Source organism: Pyricularia grisea, chromosome I (assembly GCF_004355905.1).
Source record: "Pyricularia grisea strain NI907 chromosome I, whole genome shotgun sequence".
Classification (NCBI taxonomy): Eukaryota; Fungi; Ascomycota; class Sordariomycetes; order Magnaporthales; family Pyriculariaceae; genus Pyricularia; species Pyricularia grisea.
Window position 1 is genome coordinate 1,335,156 of NC_044973.1, and position 18,891 is coordinate 1,354,046.

The window sequence follows — 18,891 nt, forward strand, 5'->3', positions numbered from 1 at the left end:
AAATTAATCGTTAATTATACCGCATAATTATTAACGTTTGGATTAATAGGCTTTTTTTTTCGTTATTATTATACCCCTGTATAACGAAACGTAACTTTTCGTACGGGCGATCCGCTATTTTTTTAATTTCCCGTACTATTTTAACATTAAAAATCCGGCTATATATATTAATTCCGTACATTGGTTCGAATATTTTTGCGTTTAGCAAAATATTTATCTCCGCTACATTTAATTATTCGAATAAAACCCCTGGCGTTATTATCTTCCCTTCGGCCCTGTATTTAATAACCAATTTTTTAAATTAGGTTTTTTTAATTAATATAAACGTTTCGTCGTAATGTATTTTGGGCCGTTTTTATTTAATATTACGCCGTTAATTTTTTAAATTAATCGTTATATAAATTGTAAAATTATTTTTAAAAGTAATTTATTATAGGGTAATAAATATTTTTGCAAAGGGATTTAACGTTGGTTTAAAAAAAATTTTCGGGGGTTTTAGTGCCGTTTTTAAACGCCCTTTCCGCCGTGGTTAAATTTTCCTTAAATACGTAAACTCGGCCTAATTACCCTGTATATCGTTCGGTTATTTTTAATATTTGTAATAGGGTTTAACGTACGTATTTTTAAAATTAAAATCGCCGTTAGGTAACGTTACCCGTATTATATTTTCGGTAATAAAAACAATTTTATAAAGGCCATTTTAATTGTTTTTTTTACGGTATACCAGCATTTCGTTATTTAACGTTAACGTACGCGGTAATTTATCCCTTATATTAGGCCCGTTTTTAACAGTTAACGCGTCGTTTAATTTCCTTTTTGCAATAATTTTTCGGAATTTAATTATAATTTTATTTATTGTTTCCGCGCGTTTTACTTGGATAAACGTTGGGGGTAAATCCATAATTATTTTTAACATAGTTCCAAAAATTAATAACGTAGGTATTAACCCGTTCGGTCCGGCGATATTGTTAACCGTTTTTACCGCTATTTAAAAGGCAGTTTTTTGTAAATAATCGTTACCGTATTTTGCCCGGATAATTTTATACGCCCTTTTTAAAAATGTATAAAAACGTTCGATTTTGCTTATAACCTAATACGCCTTTATAAAAATTTAATAATATATAATTTTTAAAAAACGTATTTTTGCGTAAAGTTTAATTATACGGAAATTGGGCCCTGGGTTAAACGTTAATATATTTGGCGGACTTAAATAAATATCGATTTAATACCGTTTTAACGCTTCCCACGTTTTTTTAATTAATATATTAACCAAAAATTGGGCTAATTAAAATATAATGTTCGTATTAATTATATAAAATATTGGCCGCCCATCCAAATATATAATATTAACGATAATTTCGTAATTAAAATTAATATCCTTTTTTAAAATAAATTTAAAATATTACGGTAATTTTCCTTTTTTCTAATAAAAATAACACACTTTATTAATTATTTAAATTATTTTAAAATCCGCATTTTCGTTTATACGTTATAATAAGCGTTAAAATTTATTAACGAAGGGGTATTTAAAACGTTTGTAAATTTGCCGTAACTTTTTTTCCGTTAAAAACGTTCCCGCGATTTTAAAATCGGTAAAAAATATAATCCCTTACGCGGTATTATCCAAATAAAACTTAAAATGCCTTTTTTTCCGTTTTATAAATATTCGTTTACCGTTACCGTAAACGATTTTATTTCGGATATTATTATAATAAGCCTGCAATTTATCTATATTTTTTAACGATATTAAAAACGGTATATTTATTTTTATAATATAAAACGTAATTATCCCTATAAAGGTAGGTATATCGGCAATTTTTATCGATATTACCACGCCATTTTGGCTAAAACGTATACGTATTTTTCCAACGCGTTATTAATTTATATATAAATTTGGTTTATATCGTTACAATATTACGAATTGCCTAAAGTTTACCGTTAAATATTTAACCGCGCTAATATTTGGTAAAAAACCTTTCCATTCCATATTAGTTTGTATAAATATATAATTTAGGCGATTAATTAATTGCGTTATTTTTTATTTTTGTATAACGTTAAACCTATATTTAAAAAATTCGTTTGCTAAAAATTTTATACCCTATATTATTTTATAATGGTTAATTATAATAGGTTTTTCGTTTATAAATTTTATTAAATAACCTTTTAATATTTTTAAATTATTATTGCCCAAATTTTCGTTAAATCCCTCCGCGGTTTGCAAAAACGTTTTATAACCTCGTATATTTTGGCCATAATTTTTTTATTCGCGTTTTTAACGCTTTTTTTTAACGCGTTATTTTTTTTTGGTATATTTCCATAATTTGCAATTTTCCTTTTTACAAATATAACATTTTCCTTTTTTTTATATTTTTTTTTTTGGGGTTTAATTCCTAATTTCGTTCGAATTTTTAAACCCAATTATTTACGGTATAATGGCCGTTTGTTTCGAATTATTATTTAATATTTGCGATTAACCAAATATTAACCGTTAATTTGTAATTTATTTTCGATAATTATAAACCGGCGTAATTAATTGTAAAACTTTTCGTACGACCTTTTTTTCGTATTTACAAATATTAATTTTAATTTTGGTATTTCCTATATAACCCGTATTATATTATTAACGAATTGGTATTTAAATTAATAATTTAATTTTATAATTTTTTAATACCGTTATAATTTATCGAAAAAAAACTTTAAAATTTATTTTAAAATTTTATTTTTATTTTCGGGCTTATTTTTTACGGAATAAAACGTAATTAAATTCCAATTTAAATGGTATTATTAGCGGATAAAATCGGTATCGAACCTTTTTTTTAAACGCAAATATATATTCCTAAAAATTTTATCTTTACTTATATATATCCGGAAATAATCGTTAATTTTTCCTTTTAAAATTTACGGAAATACGGCATATATTTGAAAAATTTCGATTTGCATTATTTGGCAAATATTTGTAAAATTAAATACCTTTTTATCCAAAAAATCGTATAAATTTTTTAAATAATTATTATTTTTTTCCCAAATTTGTAAAAAAAATTTTAACGTAATAAACGGAAACGTTTAATTGGGTATTTAAATGGGTGGTAAACGTTTATATGCAATAATATTTTATACCGTAGTAAAACGATTATACGTTTAAAAGGTTTCGTACGCAATTAATTATTCCTTTTAAATATTTGCCCGTTTATTTTAGGGCTTTTTTTTATATTTTTCGTTAAACGGCCTTATATTACCAAACGGCTATTTTCCGGGAACGGTGAATAAATGGTAAATATAATCGTATTATATATTAAATAATAACCGTAATTTTGGGTCGGGCTTTTAAAAATTTACCCTGGACGTAGGATATACGGGCTGTAAATTGGTAAATAATAAAATACAATTTTTTATTTTTTTAATTAAAAATTCGCTAAAATTACGGTTTTGCGTGGTTACCGTTTACGGTTCTTTTTTTGCAATTTCCATAATATTTATTAATTTTCGGCTTATTTTTCCGTATTTTCGACCTGGTATTATAATTTTATAACTTTATAAATCATTTTTTAAAATTCGTATAAACCTTTTATTATATTTATTAAAATTCTCTTTTTTCCAACCTTTAAATTTCTCGATATAATATTCCAATAACCGGTTACCTTTTTTAAATATTATAAGTTTTTCGAAATTGCAAATTATTTTAATAATCCATACGTTTTTTTACGCAATTATTATTTGGCTTAAATATTCGGATAAATTTCCCAACCCGGTTTTTAACGTTTTTATATCGATTTTTTTTTTAATTACTGGAACGGATTCCCAACTCTTTAAACATACGATTTAAAAGCTCGTTTTCGTTAGGGTTTTCGAATATTTTCGATATTGTAAATAATACAAACGGTACACCTGGGTTTATCGCGTTAATATCCGATATAACGCCGTTTTTCGTTTAAAATAGCGGTTCGGAATAGGGGTTTGGCTAACGGTATAACCCGGATAATAAAGGTTCCAGGAAATTTAGGTTATAACGATTTAACCGGTATTTTTAAAAACTTACGTAACAATAATTTACAAATCCTAAACGCGTTAGCATACGGTATTTATAACTATTATAATATCCTTCGTTATTAACCCCAAATATAACGTTAGTTAAAGAAATTAGCAATTTAAATACCTTTATTTAATTTATTTATATTGCTTATATTAATAATACTGATTAATATTGATAGAAATAAAATAATCGCTACGATCGGTAAAAATAATATAATAAAATAAACGGTATTTTCATGCATGCTATTTATCGTTTTGTAATTATTTACAATCCTGCAAAGATCCGTTAAAATCTCTGTTACGTGTTCTAAAATTACGTGTTACCACACGTGATTTACCCACACGCATGTCTGCCCGCGAACAAACAGAAACAGCAAATTTTCACACTACTTGTTGCACCATATTGTTAAACCGATTTTGTTTTTTTCGGCTGGACTATATCCGTACGCGGGTTTGGTAAAGTTAAAAATAAATGCAAATAATGGTGCAGAAAACTGCCTTTACGACCGTGTTGAAATTTTGGGACCTGTGCAGGCAGAGAGGCGGGCAGGCCGGCACGTGGGAAACGTTTATGTTGCTTTACGTAGCGTTATATAACCACCGATGTTTACCCGGTTGTAATTTATTCCATCTGTTATTTCAGGGCAGGAAAACGCTAAATCATCATCACTAAAACCATTTCGCGTGCAAATCAACGTACAAGCCCCCAAGTAGAAAATTAGCAATAGAAACAGTAAACCACGATTTGAAACCTCCAATCAGAAAATACAGGAAAATGTATTTGGCTCTCCAACTTCTAACATTTTTTGCGCAAACTTTAACATCTTCGGAATTTCAAATCACATAAGTTCTGGGAAATATACAGATTGTTTTTCATAAATGAATCACCGAAACAATTTCTGTTATTGTTTGTGTTATAGTCATGACTATATAAAAAAGTGGCGTAGAAGGTGGCCTAAAAAAGCTGATAATACATGGGCGTACATGGGGAATGTAGTGATGTTGAGGCGTGGCTTTGTGCGCCATTTGTATAGCGCCACTCATTAGCACCATAACGTGGTTTTTACCTGCGGTGGTTTAATGTTTTCCCGGGCTAAGGGCTTGGTATTTCAGCATGAGACCGTATATGGACGCATAATTTCCTACTCCAATGACCCAAAAAAGTAATCTTTATTACTTTTTTCGTAGTAAATTGTTTTAAATTGGACTCAGCCCAACCGAAGACCAAATTTAAAAAATAATCCTCTTGTTTCTCGTGTTTTGCATAATTTGAGAACTGATTTGAACATTTGTAATTACTTTTGCACCACTTTTGCAAAAGCCCATCCCATAGCGCTAGCAAACCCCCTGTAAAAAAGGTTATTTTCACGAAATGCCCAATTATTTTTATCAGGAATAAAGTACCGCCGGATTTGGGAATACGAATGTTAAACATGCAGAAGATCAGGCCTAAAATAACCACACCCTAAATTAATCGTTTGTCGGAGTCAGTTTGGCAGATCTTCGACATAACTATATAATGTCTCCTATAGGTCTTTTACAAAGAAGCTCAAGTCGGCACCACTCATCTTTTCAACCACACAACAGCCATTATGCGTCTCTCCACCTTCATCGTTCCTGTCGCGAGCATCCTCTCGTTAGCATGCGCGCAGGTTCATCTCATCAGAAATGCCCTTGACGAAATTAAAACCAAAGTCGACGCCACCAAGCACGCCTTCAACACCCATAACGGCAAATCCATCAAGTCGTCTCTTAATGCGCTTGACAAGTCCATCTCCGAGGCCACAGTCGTCGTATCCAATAGCAATAGTCTCTCTACCAGGGAGGCTATCAGCCTGCGTAGCTCCTTCGCCGGCCTGCAGGCCTCCATCGATAACGCCTTCCCCGTCGTTAAGTCCGTGGAGCCCGTCCTCGATTCCCTGGACCTTTCTGGTGCCATCAAGGACTCTATTGTGAAACAAAGGTTAGCCGTCGGAACCCTCGGCAACTTTGTCGTGGCCAAGATGCCGGTTTTCATTCGAGGAGCTGCCAACGGATTTGTCGTAACACTAGACCGGTCATACTTGGGGGTGATTGAAGTATACTCGGAGAGATGTTGAGATGAATAGGTATCTGGGTGCTGGACTTGTAATGTATGGGTCAGGAGGTCCTTATATAGCTTAATTGCGTCGAAATTGCTGAATATTAACCCGTGGTAAATAACCAAATAATTATGTGTAGATTTTGGCTCAGACTTATGTACTCGCTCCAGACTTTCCAACATGTGTTTCTCACCTTGTATGTGAAGTCCAGTACGTGATTTGTAGTCCCAAACATGTTTGCTGGCACCTGGCGGCCCAAGCTCTTGATCAGGTTTCGCACTTGCATCGTTGTGGTCATTCTTGAAATACTATAGAGGTGGGCATCCACCATGCGTTTAGTTCGTGGACACGGGGCAGTGAGTTAATGACACCCTCATTCCCGAATGCCTATTCCATTACCGGGCTTTGCTGTGAAGCAGGTCTTTGCCTCGAAGCGTGGCCTGTTGCCTAAGTTAGGTACATAGGCGGTCTGGTTTATCTTCCCAACCCATTCAAGCTCCAACCATAAAAGCTAATTCCAAAGCCATGCAACCGGTTCTTCATTGGCAGAGAAGTGCAATAGTGTTAATCTGCTAATTCTCGTCTTTGGTTATGCCGAAGCGATTATGCGTAAAATCAAATTTAAAGATCCCTGGGGTCCCTAAATCGCAACCCTAGTTGGTCAAGGCTCGAGAAAGTGAAACCCATTTTCACTTCACGACAATATTATTTATAGCCACAAGCTGCAATCGACGGCCAAAAGTACCGACTTTTTTTTTCTCGCAATTTTACGCACAAAACTCGAGTTTTTAACACAACTGTAACTTTACGAAATAAAATCAACACACCTTAAATCTCGTAAATTTAGTAATAATTAACCAAAACTATACACAGTTTTAAAACTTTGTGTATTTGATTGTCAACGGGAATTATAGCAAAGTAAAAATTAATAGATTTTTCACATTTTCGTTGACGTTCTTGATCCGTTAATTCCCAACGGTGTAGCCCACTAATTCATAACCTTTACCGGTACCGTATGTGCTAAAAAAAAAAAAAAAAAAAAAAAAAAAAAAAGAAAAAGAAAGAAAAAAGCTCTAATAACCTTCCATTTCAAAATTTCACTCAATTTCGATATTTCGACGGTTTGGAAACATATCTTGAATTCTCAAAAGAGACAAGTTAAATTTGTTGAATGTACATTTTATAACGGAAGTGTACGTATATAGCCGCTTTATTCGTAAAATTATGTTAGTTGGAAAAGGTGTATTTTCTCCCAATTTTGTATCGGCAAATGCGAAAAAGTCGATACCTTTGTCTTCCCACTGTAGTAAAGTAAGGATCTGATTCGCAAATATGACCGCAGGGTTAGGCCTGCATGGCTTTTCAGTGGTCAATCAAAATTACAGGCTCAGTCAATGCTATGAGTCGGGCGGGCATGCAGCCCCTTTTCAGCCTCTTAGATCATCCCTCCGGTGGCAGAATCAATAATGCTGTTGGAACAACAGTGACCTTTCCGCAGATTGGATCCCCGGTTCCATAGATGGACGTGCAGTCCGGATACATCACGCATAAAGTACCCATGAATACACGGAACCCTTTTATTTTGTATTTGGTGCAAATTGCCAAACGATTTTCGTTTAGACTTGAAATAGACAGAAACAAACAAAGCGATACGCAGTACTTATGTATCTCAACCTTAGTCCCTACTCGTAGGTTAGATCTATGAAAAATTGCATTTGGCAAACATGCAAGGGGTGGGTTAGCCGAAATGCAAATATGGACAAGTATCTCTTCCTAGCTTTCTTATTGCCGCATTGATAGGTCTGTCCCCGCTGGACAAACGCGCAGCCTTTAGAGCATGATGTGTAATCCTAGTCAGGAGCCAGTGGCTTTGCTCCTGATAAATTGAATCATTGCGGGGGGCATTAACTCTGCATGTCAAAATTTTGTTCAAAAAGTGGAGGGAGAGAAAACGGAGACTAAGTCATCATTCCTTGAGACCTTGACCTTTGTGCATTTTCTTTACCTAGGCTGTAAACCATCACATTTAGCCCATCAGCTTCTACTTCCTCTTCTTCATTTATTTTTCCATTTTCACCAGTCACACTTTCAGTTTGCTTTCAGCTCGTTAAGCTGATTTGATTACATTCGACTTTTGACTGTTCCTGTTAGCTTCATCTTTTTAGCTCGCGTATAACCGCAAGAATGCGCTTCACTGCGTTCGCCCAACTTATCACCCTGCTTGCCATTGGCGCTATGGCTGCTCCGACCACAAATAGTCACTCGCTGGTCGAGCCTCATAGCGACCCTGTCTCTTCTGAACAACACATTCATAAGCCTATTTGGACGAAAGGTTCGCCAAAATTTCAATGCACGGGTTGCGACAGAGAATTTTGGACTTCGTCACGCCTCCTTCAACATCTGCATGCGACCGAGCATGGTCCCATCCCGGGGGCTGACTCGCATGACTTGAAGCAATACCAGATAGACTATCAGCATCCCAATTCCGAGGCACACTCGTGAAGAGAGGTGTCCATACGTTTGCCGAGGTGGGAAAGGAGGGCTGGGAAGAAGGCTTGATACGTTCTGTAGCATGAAGCTTTATATCTAATTAAGAGGATTGATTATGGAGCAAACATCCTTTGTTGGCTGACCCAGCGTAGGTAGCTCTGGTAAATGGGAGACTTGGTGTAGTGCCACGCGGGCGGTCATCTGAGCTTGGTTGGTCAAAGAGATTACCAGGCCTAGAACCGTGACCAGCACCTGGAGCTCTGTGAAGTCAAATGTCACATATTAGCTGTTTTCAAGCAAGGGCTGGCTAGCCACAGGTGTGGAAGAAGCCCGGCGGTTAAGCAGATAAGTGCGAATCGCAGTTTGTGGGCAGATGTATTGGGTACCAACATCGCTACAACCAGCCAGGACGATAGCCTCTTCGCAACTGGAGGTGTTGCCATCGCCGCCACGCATCTGGCCACGACTACCCGTGAGGCCGACGTGTTTTGTCCGTCCCCAATGTCCCCGGTAGCCGGCCCTGATGGAGAAGGCTCTCTCAAACCTAGATCCACTCTTGTCCGGCGAAAAAGCCAGTGCTGTCCTTCTCGCTTTTATCCCAGATGAACTTGTCAGGTACAGAGATTCGTGGCTACAAAGCCCAAAAGATTACGGATCTGGACGCCAGGATACCTTTGGGAGCGATCTGGTTGCTACCGCTGTCATCAAGACTTGCATAGCACCCGCTGTTGACTGTGTGGCCGCATCAGTCTTTGTCAGTCATTTTCTGTACAGTATCCCTTCAGCAAAGTTGGAAAGTATCCGTACGGGGATTTTTAACTGAATTTCGAACTCTAGTCAAATCCCTTGTATGCAAAACATCCAAGTTGCATTGGAGGGTTTGGGCTGGCAAGGATACAGTCACCCGCTTTTCCCAGTTACTGACCTCCTTTTGGCTAGCTTGGACACCATCGTCGTCAAGATATTTAGAGACAAAACGCCCGTGTGTTCGCAAGACGAGATCTTAAGGTATGAGAAGCGCAGCTCACTGCACTGAGACATGTGAGATTCTTTGTGTCAGACGATGTTTTGTGCTCGACCATTGTGCTTCATCGAGGTGTTTTGAGGCACGAGTGGACAAGGTATTTCTCTTGATCTCCTAACGTTTCTCCGCTGGCCCGTCGTGATGTCAGCCTGTATCAGTGTGCAGCCATAGTAGCGCGGTGTGTGTCTCGCTGGAGGGGGAAATCGTTATGGAGCTGAAAAATGTACCTATTCTCAGTGGAACTTGCTTGTCGGAACATGCCTGAAGAATACGGCGCAGGGCTGTCAACCGTGGATATGGCCGAGGCAAAGCGCGAAGAACTTCTATCTATGCCGACTCATCCATCATGATGCACACCGAAGGCAAATCTTAGCACGGGCGTTTCGCGGCCCGCATATTGCTTTGGACATTGCACCATCGCGTCGGTGGCCGCCTCGTGCTAGTTCAATTGCACATTGGTGGTCAGCGGCTCAAAGCTGCCGGTCAGCTTCCGCCACTTCTAGGCATGAACAGCGACATGAGGCTCTTTTACGCCTTTAAGGATGAGCCCACGTCAGCAGATGAAAGACCACAAAAGCGAGTCATTCAGCTCTAAACTCGTCGGTTTGGGGTTGCATATTAGCGGGATTGGTTCTTGTCCGTTGGTACCGGGTTGCCTTTCCGGTTTTCCTACATTTGTAGACAGCTTTACGGATAAGCTCATATCTTTTGACCAATCAGTTGATGTCCAGTCATGTCATTGTCCTCCGGAAGGGCCGACAAATCCCAGAGGCGCAGCAAACTTTTCATCAGCTGACAAATAGTTTCAATAGATTTTTCTTCCAACTCACAGCGACTGACATGGACCGAAGAGGCAAGGCATAGCCTGTTTGTGTGGTTGAAGGGTCAGAAGGTGCAAATAACATCCGGATTTGGACTTATCATGGCATGCTGAACCTCAAGGCAGAGTGATGAAAGGAGAGGCTAGAGAGATCCAGCGATTCATACAGAATCCCCCAGAAAAGCTCTACACTATTAAGGCCTGCCAAAACCCGCCTATGGGGGCCCGCGCCGGCCCAAATAGGTGGGTCGGGGGGCCCGCGGGTAAACTGTAATATTTATGGGGGGGCCCAACCCGGCCCAAATTTGAACGCGGGTTTTTTTGGCAGCCCGCGGGCCCCCGTGGGTAAAGCCCGTAAATACGTAAATATTTTAAAATTAACATTTGTAAAATTCCGAAGGAAATTATACTAAAATAAACGTAATATAAAATAATATATTTTCTAATATAATTATTATTATTATTATTATTATAATTATTATTATTATTATTATTAATTTTTATTTTTTTTCGTATATAATAAATTAAATTATAATAAAAATAAAAATAATAAATATTAATTGTAATATTTTTTTTTATTAACCGAATATAAAATACGAAAAAAAATAATTTATTTAACAATATTTTATATTTAAGAATTCCTCAAATTACGCCCATGCGATATATTATTCCGTACCCGTTTTAACGTTTTAATTAAAATTTTTATAAAAATTTTGCTATATTTTAATCCAATTTAAATAAAAATAAATAATGCAAATATACGGTTAATATTAGCCCGGATTGGGGTATTATTAACGGTTATTCCGATAATATTATTTTTATCGGAATTAAAATTATTATTTAATTTACCCAAATTGTGGATAAAACCGACAAATTCCGTAAACCTATCGTATTTAATTTTTTCGTTTTCCGGGTTTAAATATTCGTTTTTTACGATAATAATTTTAATACCGACTAAAAAAATAAATTTTTTTTTAATCGAAATATAAATAATAATATAATCGCAAATGGCAAATAAATTTAAAAAATATTAATTAAAACCGATAAAATTATTTAATTATAATTATAAACGTTTGATAAAAATTAAAATAGCAGGTATAATTAAAATATCGCGGGTAATTTGGGCGAATTTTGGAAATTTTATTTTCTATATAATTTACCAATTGAAAATATTATTATCGTTTTTTATAATTAAATATAAATAAAAATTAATATATATAATTATCCGTATAATTATCCGTATAATTATCCATATTTTGGATTATAATAAAATTAATATATTATATACCTTATATTAAAAATATTTTAACTTTTAACCGGATATTTTTTTCGACGGATCGATCGATAAGGTATGGAAATTTTATCGGGTTTAAATTTTAATTATTTATATATTTGGATTTTTTCGGATTTGGTTTACGTTATAAAATAAATAAAACCGGGTTAATACCCGGTTAAATTAATTTTTTTTCGGATGGAAATTCGGATTTCGTTTTTTCGAATATAATTCGGTTAAACGTTTAATCCTTTTGGCGATTAAATTTTCTACGCGTTAATTAATATATTTTATATAATACCGTAAACGGTTTTTTCGGGAATCCGTACGCGTCGGGGAAATTAAAATAACGGCCAAAAAATATAATTTTTTAACGTAATAATATTAAATTAAATTAATATATTTATCCAATTTTATTCGCGCCGTTAAAATTACGGTTTTTAAATTGGTATATTATCCCGTTTATGGATATTTTCGAACTTTTAATTAAAATTTACATTCGAAATTGGTAAAAATTATACCGATAATTTTTAATTTAAATAATACGTATATAATTATTTTTATTTTATTTACCCTAAAAACGTTGGTAAAAACCGTTATAATTTTAATCGTCGCTAATAAATATTCCAAAATAATCCAATTTTCGTTAAAAATTCGAAATTTAGCTAAAATAATATTAACCGGATCGTTTTAACCATTTGGCAAAATAAAATATTATTAAATAAATATTCCTATAGTTTGATAAAATTAAAAAATACGCGTAATAATTAAAATGGTCGAATTTTATTTAATTTGGATATTTTTAATTAATAATTAAAAGCTTTTAAATCCATATTTACCGGTAAATTATTGCAAATTGCAAAAAAATTTTATCCGTTTGGGGGTTTAATAAAATAAAACCGCCAAATATTTTAATTAATATAAAATATTGGGTTAAATAATATTCAAATTATTTAATATATTGGTATTATTTATTTAAACGATAATATATTTTGGAAAAATATCCTACGTTTTATTTTTATCCGTACTATTAATAATTAAATTTTCGTCGTTAGAAAAATTAATTAAAAAAACGCGGAAATTTGTTTTAATAATATGGAAATTTTAATATATAACCCCTTTTATAAATTGTAAAACGTAGGCCATATAAAATAATTGGGAAATTTTTAATTATATTTATAATTGGGGATTATAAACCCGAAATTCCGCCGTTACGTTATTGGCGCGAAAATTGGATATATTATCGGCCGTAATAATTAATATTTTACTTTCTAATTTATATTTTATAATAATTTGGGCCGTAAATTTTACCAATCGTTTTTTCGTTTTATTAATATTGGTTATAATAAAATCCAAAATAATATAACGGCGTATTCAATTATTATTTACGTAAACGGCCATAATATTTTAAAAAACGTATTTTAAATTTAAATTAATCCACTTATTAATAATTAAAAATATTTTTCCTTTTCGGGAAATATTGGCCAACGTTTAAATAATAATATTTTTAATTATTATTTTGTATTTTTTGGTAAATATTTATAATAAAAGGACCTTTTATCGGTCGTTTCGGGTTTATACGAACAATTTAAATTCCGAATCGTATATAATATTAAATTTTTTCCGTAACGAAATATAAAATTGGACGTAAGATTTTTCGATTTTATTTTTCGAATATTATTATACGTTTTTAACCTATACGAATATATAATATTTTATTAACGTTACGTAAATAAAAAAATAATATATAAAATAAATAAATTCAAATTATAATGGATAGTTATATGGATAATTATATAAATAATTATATTTTTTTAAAAAAAAGTAATTTATTAGCCGAAAATCGATATTAGTTAATATAATATTACCGGACGTCGTTTAAATTTCCGATCCTTTTCGGGTATAGGTAATAATATTGCAATACCGTATAAAGATATTTATTCCGCTATATTATTATTGGTTTTTTTTATTAAATTAGGGGTATTTTAATATTTGTATATATTATTTGTAAATAACGTATAATTCGCCGTTATTTCGGAAAAACCTTTATTGGTAAAATTTCCAAATTTCTGCCAATTTGGGTTTTTAAAACGTTTTTAAAATTAAATCGATTTTATTTTTTTTTAAAATCCAACGGCGAAACCAAAAATTAATAACGAATAAATTAAAAAAATTATTTTATAATTTAGGGGTATATAAATAATAAACGTTATTTTTTCCGCTATTTATTATAAATTTATTATAATCCGTAAATTTGTAATTTGTAAATAACGTAACGATAAATTCCGTTTCGGTATTTTGGTTAAAATTTAAAAAAAAAATATTTTCGTTCGAATTTACGTTAAATCGACGTTATACGGGCGTTTTTACGTTCGAAATTTTATCGTAAAATTCGTTAACAAATTTAACGTTTAGAAAAAATAATTTTTCGATTAATTCCCCTAAAAAATTTATTAATTTATCCATTACAATTATATAATTAAAAATTAAAAAAAAAAAAAAAAAAAAATAACNTAATATAAAACGTTAAAAAATTTTTTATCGATTTAACTCGTTCGTTTAAAATTTAATATGGAGTTTTAAATAATCGATATTGGATTTATTTCGGCTAACCTTTTTTTTTTAAAACAAAAAAAAAAAAAAAATTTGGAAAATTAACGAATTTTTTTTTTTCCAAATTATCGCTATTATTTGTATAATAAATTATAACACGAATAAAATAAAAATATCGCGGACAATTACCGGTTTTTAAACAAAAATTTCCAAATATTAAATAAATTTTTACCTATTTAATTTTTATTTTATATTGGCTAATCGAAATTAAATTTTTTATTTTTATTAATTATATTTAATTTATACCGTTAAACCCGATTAAATAATTAAATTCTCGATTACCCGTTCGATTACGAAAAATACCAAAAATATTACCCCCGAATATAATTTTATCCCAAAATCCAATTATAAAACGAAGTCGAACGAAAAAAATTGCGAAAAAAACGACGGAAAACAAACCACCAATTCGAAAAAATGGCCGTATTAATAACCGAATAACAAAAAAAGGATAACGGACGAAAAATTATACAAAACGATTTAAACCTGGAAATAAATATAAATTATAATGGTTATATTGGATAATTATATATTAATATGCTGTTTTAATTATTATATTAAAAAATATTTGCCGTTTACAATTTAATACGGATTTATTAATATTTAAAATCGTTTTCCAACGTATAATAAAGGATTTAATAAATACGGTTACGTTTTACGTTCGTTTATATATTTAAATTAAGGTTTTAATAGCTTTATAAAAAACCGGGGAAATATTTTTAATATAATTATTTACGGTTTCGAATTTGGTTATTATTTACGCTAAACGGGTTACGGTATTTACCAAAAATATATCCTTTATCCGATTTATTTTACAAATAATGGGGTATAAAATAAAATTTTAATAAATAATATTTACTTATTTTTATATTTATTTACCTATATACCTCCCTATTTATTTAAATTATATTCGTTTTATTTATTATATTTGTTTTATTTGCTTTATTTATTTAAATTGGTTGAAATATATTAATTTATTTAATGCAAAATTATAAATAAAAAAAAACTTTTAATTTTAATTTTTTTCACTAATTTTAAAAGGGGTTGGAAAATAAAAACCCTTTTTACCGTTAAAATTATATTATATTAATTTTAATAATTATTATAATTTAATTTTCCATATTTTAATTTTAAAATATAAAAAAATCCCGTAATTATTTATTATAACCGTATTTGGGTATAATTTTATATTATAGGCAAAAAATCTCTTTTAAATTCCTTAAATATTTTATTATAAATAGGTTTTATAACTAATATTTATAACCTTTTTATTTCCTTATTTATTACCTCGCCAAAATCGGGTATTTTAACCCAATCGGCGGTAATAAATGGAAATATAACCCATTTTTGGGTATTTTCCTAAACAATTATTCGGTAAATTATTCCAATCGACTTATTAAATATATTTACATATATTTTATAAAACGTTTGTTTGGCCCAAATGCGGCGTATAGGGGTTTTGCGATTAAATATCCTATATAATTTTTACGCGCGGAATTTGGCGGTATTTATCATATAAATATAATTTATAATTAAAGGTTTGGGTACGTTATAATAAATAAAAACGCGTAATAGGATTTTTTAATAAGGGTCAAGGATTAAATAAACGTAAAATAAACCGTCCTATATTATAATTATTAAATTTGGTATTATAATTTTTAATTTGGGAAATATTTATTTTATTTTATTTTCGAATATTTGGTATATTTAATTTATATTATAATTGTAAACCGCAATATTTTTTGCCCAATAATATATTTTGGTAACCAAATACGTAACCAGGGAATATTAGCACCAATATATAATATAATAAACGGAATTACGTATTATTTAATATTATTAATTAAAAAAAATAATAATTATTTTATATAATTATTAATTATTTACCAATTTAGCCATTTTTTTTTGGAAAAACGTTAATATATTACCAAAATAGGTAATTTTATAGCGAATTTGGCGTATTATTTTACCAATTTTTATAATATTAATAGGTAAAACGCCTTTAAAAAAGCTGTAAAAAATTTGGCGGATAAATTTATTTATTTTATTTTGGTAATTAGTTTATTATAATAATAAAATAGCGATTATTTTTTCCTATTTAAATATTAATTTTTCAACTTTTTTAATGGAAATTTGAAAAAAAGTTTCGAAAATATTTTCCAAATTGTTAAAATTATCCACGTTTTTCCAATATTCGTTATTAATTGGGGCGGGGGTACGTATTTTTAGGCCAAATTTGGATTGTAAATCTTTCCAATATTAATTTTAACGTTTTTTAAATAATTATAAAAAATGGTTATTATAATTTTATTATTTTAAATGGTTATATGGAATAGTTATTTATTTTTTAACAATAAATTTTGTTTTAAATTTATTTTCCATTTGTTTTTATTTAAATTTAATCGATATTATATATTTATAACCAACGCGTAATTTCGATTTTTACCGCGATAATATTATATTAAATCGTTTATACGCGCGGTTTACGAATAATTTAATTTTATCGCTATTATTTGCTTATTTTTTAAATTTCTTATTACGGTTTTGTAAATTTTGGGCCTTGCGACCGATATTATTATTTATTTTGCCTTTGGGTATTATTTTTGGTTAATTTTTAATTATAATTAAAATTATTATAAAAAATGCAGGTTTTTACCTATATTTGCTAACGATATTTATTTTTACAAATGGTAATTTTTCCAATATAAAACAAAAACGCGATTAAATTATAAGGTTATAAAATTTGTAAAAATTTAAAATTTTTATTATTACAATTAAATTCCAAAATTCGGAAATTCTTTTGCAAACGGTGCCTTTTTAATTGGGTTAGCCCTATACCCACCCCGCATTTTATCCAATTAAAAAAACGTTATTACCTAAAAAATTTTTTACGCTAATTTTAATCGGGTTTAATTTCGTTCCCCTATAATTTTTACTTTTTTTTTTAGTAATCGCGTAATAATTTTCGGCTTTCCACCCAATTATTTATTTAACCCCAATTATTACCGATTTAAATCGTTTATTTAATAACCATTTTTTATAACCATTTTATTATTTAATTTTAATTAATTATAATATTTCCCCCTTTATATTTTATTTCCGTTAAAACGTTTCGTAAAATTCTTAAAATAAAAATAATACGTAAATTTTATACGGGTAAAACGCCAAAAATATTTTTTAAAACCGCGGATAAAAAAAATATCGCCAAAAAACGCAAAAATATACGTTTTAAACCCGGTAATATATTTTTATTTTTTTATTATATATTTAATTTATTTATTTAATTTTATTTTAATTATTATTTTGCGGGAAATTCGAAAAATATAGCGAATTTTCGATTTAATTATCCCCAAAGCACCTTTTTAACATTTGGTCCGAAAAATTACCCACGAATATTTACCTAATTGCAAATTTTTTACGTTTATTATCGCGATTTTGTAAAAAATTATTAAAATGTTTTTTACCAATTTTTTTATTGGTAAATTTTTTTATTTTTTTACGTTATAACCATTTGTTATAATTATTTTAATACAAAATAATTTCCAATTTTTACGTTATATACGTTCGCCGTATTATTATCCAAATTAAAAATATAAATTTCGTTAAATTTATTTTTAATATTATAAATGGTGGGACGTACCCGTACGTTAATATGCAATTTAAATTTATATTTTATAATATTATACCCGTTATAAATGGCCCCAAATCCAAAAAAAAAAAAAACGAACCGCCCGTTTTAATATAAATAAACTTTTTGGTTAAAAATTATTATGGTTTTTTATTACGTAACGCCCGCGAATAAACGGAAAAATAAATAATAAAATTTTTATTATTAAATAACGTATTACCCCGGAAAAAATTCCCAAATTTAATTTTAAATTTTCGGTTAAAAATTTATTTCCGGTTTAAAAAAAGGATAAATTAAATATTTTACCGTTTAAATTATTTAATTTTACCCCCCATATTATTAAAAATTCCTTTAACGATAACGAAAAATTTTTTAACGATAACGCCAAATCCGACCAAAATAAAAAAAAAACTAATTTATTATTATATTTAAAAAAAATAATAATACGTTTTATTTTAATTTAATAATTTAATATAATATAAAATAATTATAAAAAATGGTTATAATTTTTTAAAATTTACGTTATTTTATTTAATTAAATATACAAATATTTTATTTTTTCCAATAATTTTTTCGTAAATTTTAAATTTGCATAAAACCCGCGGATTACCCAATTCGGGCCAAACCCGCGAGCCCGCGGGCCCCCATTAACCCGCCAAAAAAACCCATGGGCCCTCACGGGCCCCCATCCCAATCCCATGGGTTAATGGGCCGGGCCGGGCCCCCAAGCTTTTCGGGCTTTGGCAGGCCTTATACACTATAAAGCAAAGGCGTCGAGCCGGTAGAGCAGGCGAGACAATGTTTCAAAGTATTGGCGCCCAGCCATCTTGACCACACTCCATACTCTGAAAACTCAATATTACAGCTAGCGTGAGGCATTATTCGTTATTTACTATTCAAAGACAGCTCTCGGGTTCAACAGGAAACCTGAAAATT

General features: G+C 30.6%; 2 protein-coding genes across 2 annotated transcripts; one reads left to right on the forward strand and one right to left on the reverse strand.

Annotated features, from left to right (window-relative positions):
- Window positions 1-5,621: 5,621 nt before the first annotated feature.
- PgNI_05467 (uncharacterized protein) lies at window positions 5,622-6,128 on the forward strand (the record flags this gene model as incomplete). The annotated part of the gene is made up of 1 exon (XM_031125498.1): window positions 5,622-6,128. The coding sequence occupies one exon, from the start codon at window positions 5,622-5,624 to the stop codon at window positions 6,126-6,128; it is 507 nt and encodes a 168-aa protein (XP_030982315.1).
- Window positions 5,667-6,396, reverse strand: PgNI_05468 (uncharacterized protein; the record flags this gene model as incomplete). Its single annotated transcript, XM_031125499.1, has 2 exons — window positions 5,667-5,954; window positions 6,304-6,396. 2 exons carry the CDS (start codon window positions 6,394-6,396, stop codon window positions 5,667-5,669), a joined length of 381 nt encoding a protein of 126 aa, XP_030982983.1.
- Window positions 6,397-18,891: the final 12,495 nt, after the last annotated feature.